This window comes from Micromesistius poutassou (genome assembly GCF_964030765.1).
Source record: "Micromesistius poutassou genome assembly, chromosome: 16".
NCBI lineage: Eukaryota > Metazoa > Chordata > Actinopteri > Gadiformes > Gadidae > Micromesistius > Micromesistius poutassou.
The window spans coordinates 13,434,069-13,436,836 of record NC_140286.1 but is presented as its reverse complement, the minus strand read 5'-3'; the positions used below and the strand labels follow the sequence as shown (position 1 = coordinate 13,436,836).

At 40.6% G+C, this 2,768-nt stretch overlaps 1 protein-coding gene across 1 annotated transcript; it reads left to right on the top strand.

Annotated features, from left to right (window-relative positions):
• Positions 1 to 429: 429 nt before the first annotated feature.
• Positions 430 to 1,194, top strand: LOC311360663 (uncharacterized protein; the record flags this gene model as incomplete). The annotated part of the gene is made up of 1 exon (XM_084480782.1): positions 430 to 1,194. One exon carries the CDS (start codon positions 430 to 432, stop codon positions 1,192 to 1,194), a length of 765 nt encoding a protein of 254 aa, XP_084336908.1.
• Positions 1,195 to 2,768: the final 1,574 nt, after the last annotated feature.

Sequence of the window (2,768 nt, the reverse complement as noted above, 5' to 3'; positions counted from 1 at the left end):
TTTGAGAGCATGCTTGTTATTTGCAATTGTTATTTGAGTGTTGGGTCATCGTGACGTCATGGCAATCATGACATTTTCATTGTCAGAAGGCAGGCATATTTCTGTATTTGTTTATTTTTGATTGGATTAATTTTAAAGGTATATATGACTTATGTAATATGTATGATGTAGATATATTCATACTTTTTTTTACCTATTTGATGTATAGTTTGTTTTAGTACAGGATCTTAAAGATCTCGGGAAAATAAAGGAATGTATTATAATACAACATGCCTTCTTCTGTAAGCAAATGTTCACGTGAGCTCTCTCTCTCTCTCTCTCTCTCTCTCTCTCTCTCTCTCTCTCTCTCTCTCTCTCTCTCTCTCTCTCTCTCTCTCTCTCTCATATCTGACAGCCATTACCAGAGGAGGTCAGATGTGTTGAGGAGTCATGGAGAACACATGCAGCCAGTACCTGTTCCTCTTCCTTCTCTCTCTCTCCACCAGCCCACCACCGCCTGTTGAGGCCTCAGACCGCCTCAGATTTGTCCATAGTCATCGGATGGCAATGAAGTGGAATCCCGCCAATGACTACTGCAGTTCTCACTATGGTGGAAACAGCACGTTAGCCAATGCAAGGAATGCTCTTGATCTATCATATTTCTCAGAGATTTGTGGAGGTTCATATATGAGATGCTGGGTCGGACTCCGTTATCAATCGGGAGAAGGTGTGTGGAGGTGGAGTAACGGTCAGAGTAACTCCCTGCCTGACACGACCTGGCATGATGGGCACCCAGGTCCTAAGTGGTGTGGTACCGTCTATCAGGGCAAGCTGTTCGGCAACACTTGTGCTGACAAGTTGTTCTTTCTTTGTGAGCATTACCTGGTATTGGAGGAGGAGAAGACATGGGAGGAAGCTCTCCACCACTGCAGGGCTCTTGGACCGGACACATTGGATCTCCTCAGCTTCCACGACGAGGAGGAATTATCCCACGCCCAGGACGAGATGGCCCGGGCCCAGACGGAGGAGGTGTGGATCGGTCTGCGCTGGCTGGCGGGCCGCTGGCTGTGGATGGACCGGACCGCCGGTGGCGTTATTTCCTTGCCCGAGTGTCCCGCCAACGGGAACCACTGTGGGACTCTGTCTGGGGGAGGCCAGCAGGCAAGGAGCTGTGTGGAGAAGAGGAGATTCTTCTGTCTGAAACAGGCTAACTGATTACTTAGTTACTTTAGTGATTCAACAACATTGCTGAACATGTTGAAAGGTTTGGTGCTCATAGATTGTAGGACGATCTTAAACATCCTCAAGGCTAAGCTAGTAGGTTATCAATACAAATTGAGTCAGGGTTAGACCTGACTCACACTAACCCTGTGTGTAAATGTTGTATGCTGTCATTCTAATGAGTATATAGTCAAAGTAAGAAAGCAAATGTTCACGTATGCATACAATCTGTTATTAACATAAGATTATAGTCAAAGTAAAAATACAAACTCATGTGTATGAATAGGAACTGTTATAAAGATTATAATATGAGAGTCGAAGTAAAAATACTTGTTCACATGTATGTGTAGGATCTATTGTATAGATTATAGTCAAACTAAAAATACTAATTCCCATGTATGTATCGTGATTCAAGAACATAGGTGAAAATGTTGAATGGTTTTGTGCTCATAGATTGAAGGACCATCTTAAACATCCTCAAGGCTAAGCTAGTAGGTCCTCAATACAAATAAAGTCATTGTGTGTAAATGTTGTGTGCAACCGTTTTAACAGAATTATAGTCAAAGTAAAAATACAAATTCACATGTATGTATAGGATATATTATAACAATTATACGATTAAAGTCAAGTAAAAATACTAAGTCACATATATGTTTAGAATCTATTGAAAAGATAATAAATAAAAATGGTGTTATCACATATAACTGTTGTAAGTGGCACTTCTATCTTTTTAAGTTCCATGATATTCAATGTGAAACGCAAACTCTAATATCTGGATGGTTTCATGAGCCATGGATCATATATCAATGGGGCCAACTAAGAATCTATGAATTTACCCCGGGGCTGTTGGTAAGATTTAAGGGCTATTATTAGTGTCACTTTTTAAAAATGACATGGCTATCCGTCAGGAACGCGTTGAGAGAATATCCGTTTTGAGTTGACTGCGCCTGCTTCTGTTTGAGATTAGATCATTTACATTTTAGCACTCACAGTCTCATTTCAGACCATCAGGGAATCCCTCCTCTGATTTGTTCGGTGATTCCTTGCCTTTTGATCACAGGTAAGCCAATGCAATAATACGTCCAAAATAATAATAATAATAATAATTAATTGAATTTATATAGCGCTTTTCTAGACACTCAAGTCACCCAAAGCGCTTTACAGTGAAGGGGGGACCTCACTAACCACCACCAATGTGTAGCACCCACTTGGATGATGCACGGCAGCCAATCAGCGCCAGAACGCTCACCACACACCAGCTTGAGGTGGAGAGTGAGGGAATTAATGAATGAGCAAATTATATATAGGGGGATGATTAAAGGCAAAACAAAAGGGAGCAGAATGTTTGATTGGTTGGTTTTAAAATTGTGCTCTGCTGCTCTCTACAACCAACTTACATACAGAACAGAATTAAAGATTATTTGTGTTATTTAATACATTTCTAAGAAAAAATATATCTAAAAGTGATATTCATGATTTAAAGTCAACTTTCTATAGTTTGTTTTCTTCTGCGACACTTTTGGTGATAGGCGGCAATTGTTCCCATAGATCCTGCAATTCTGCAAAAT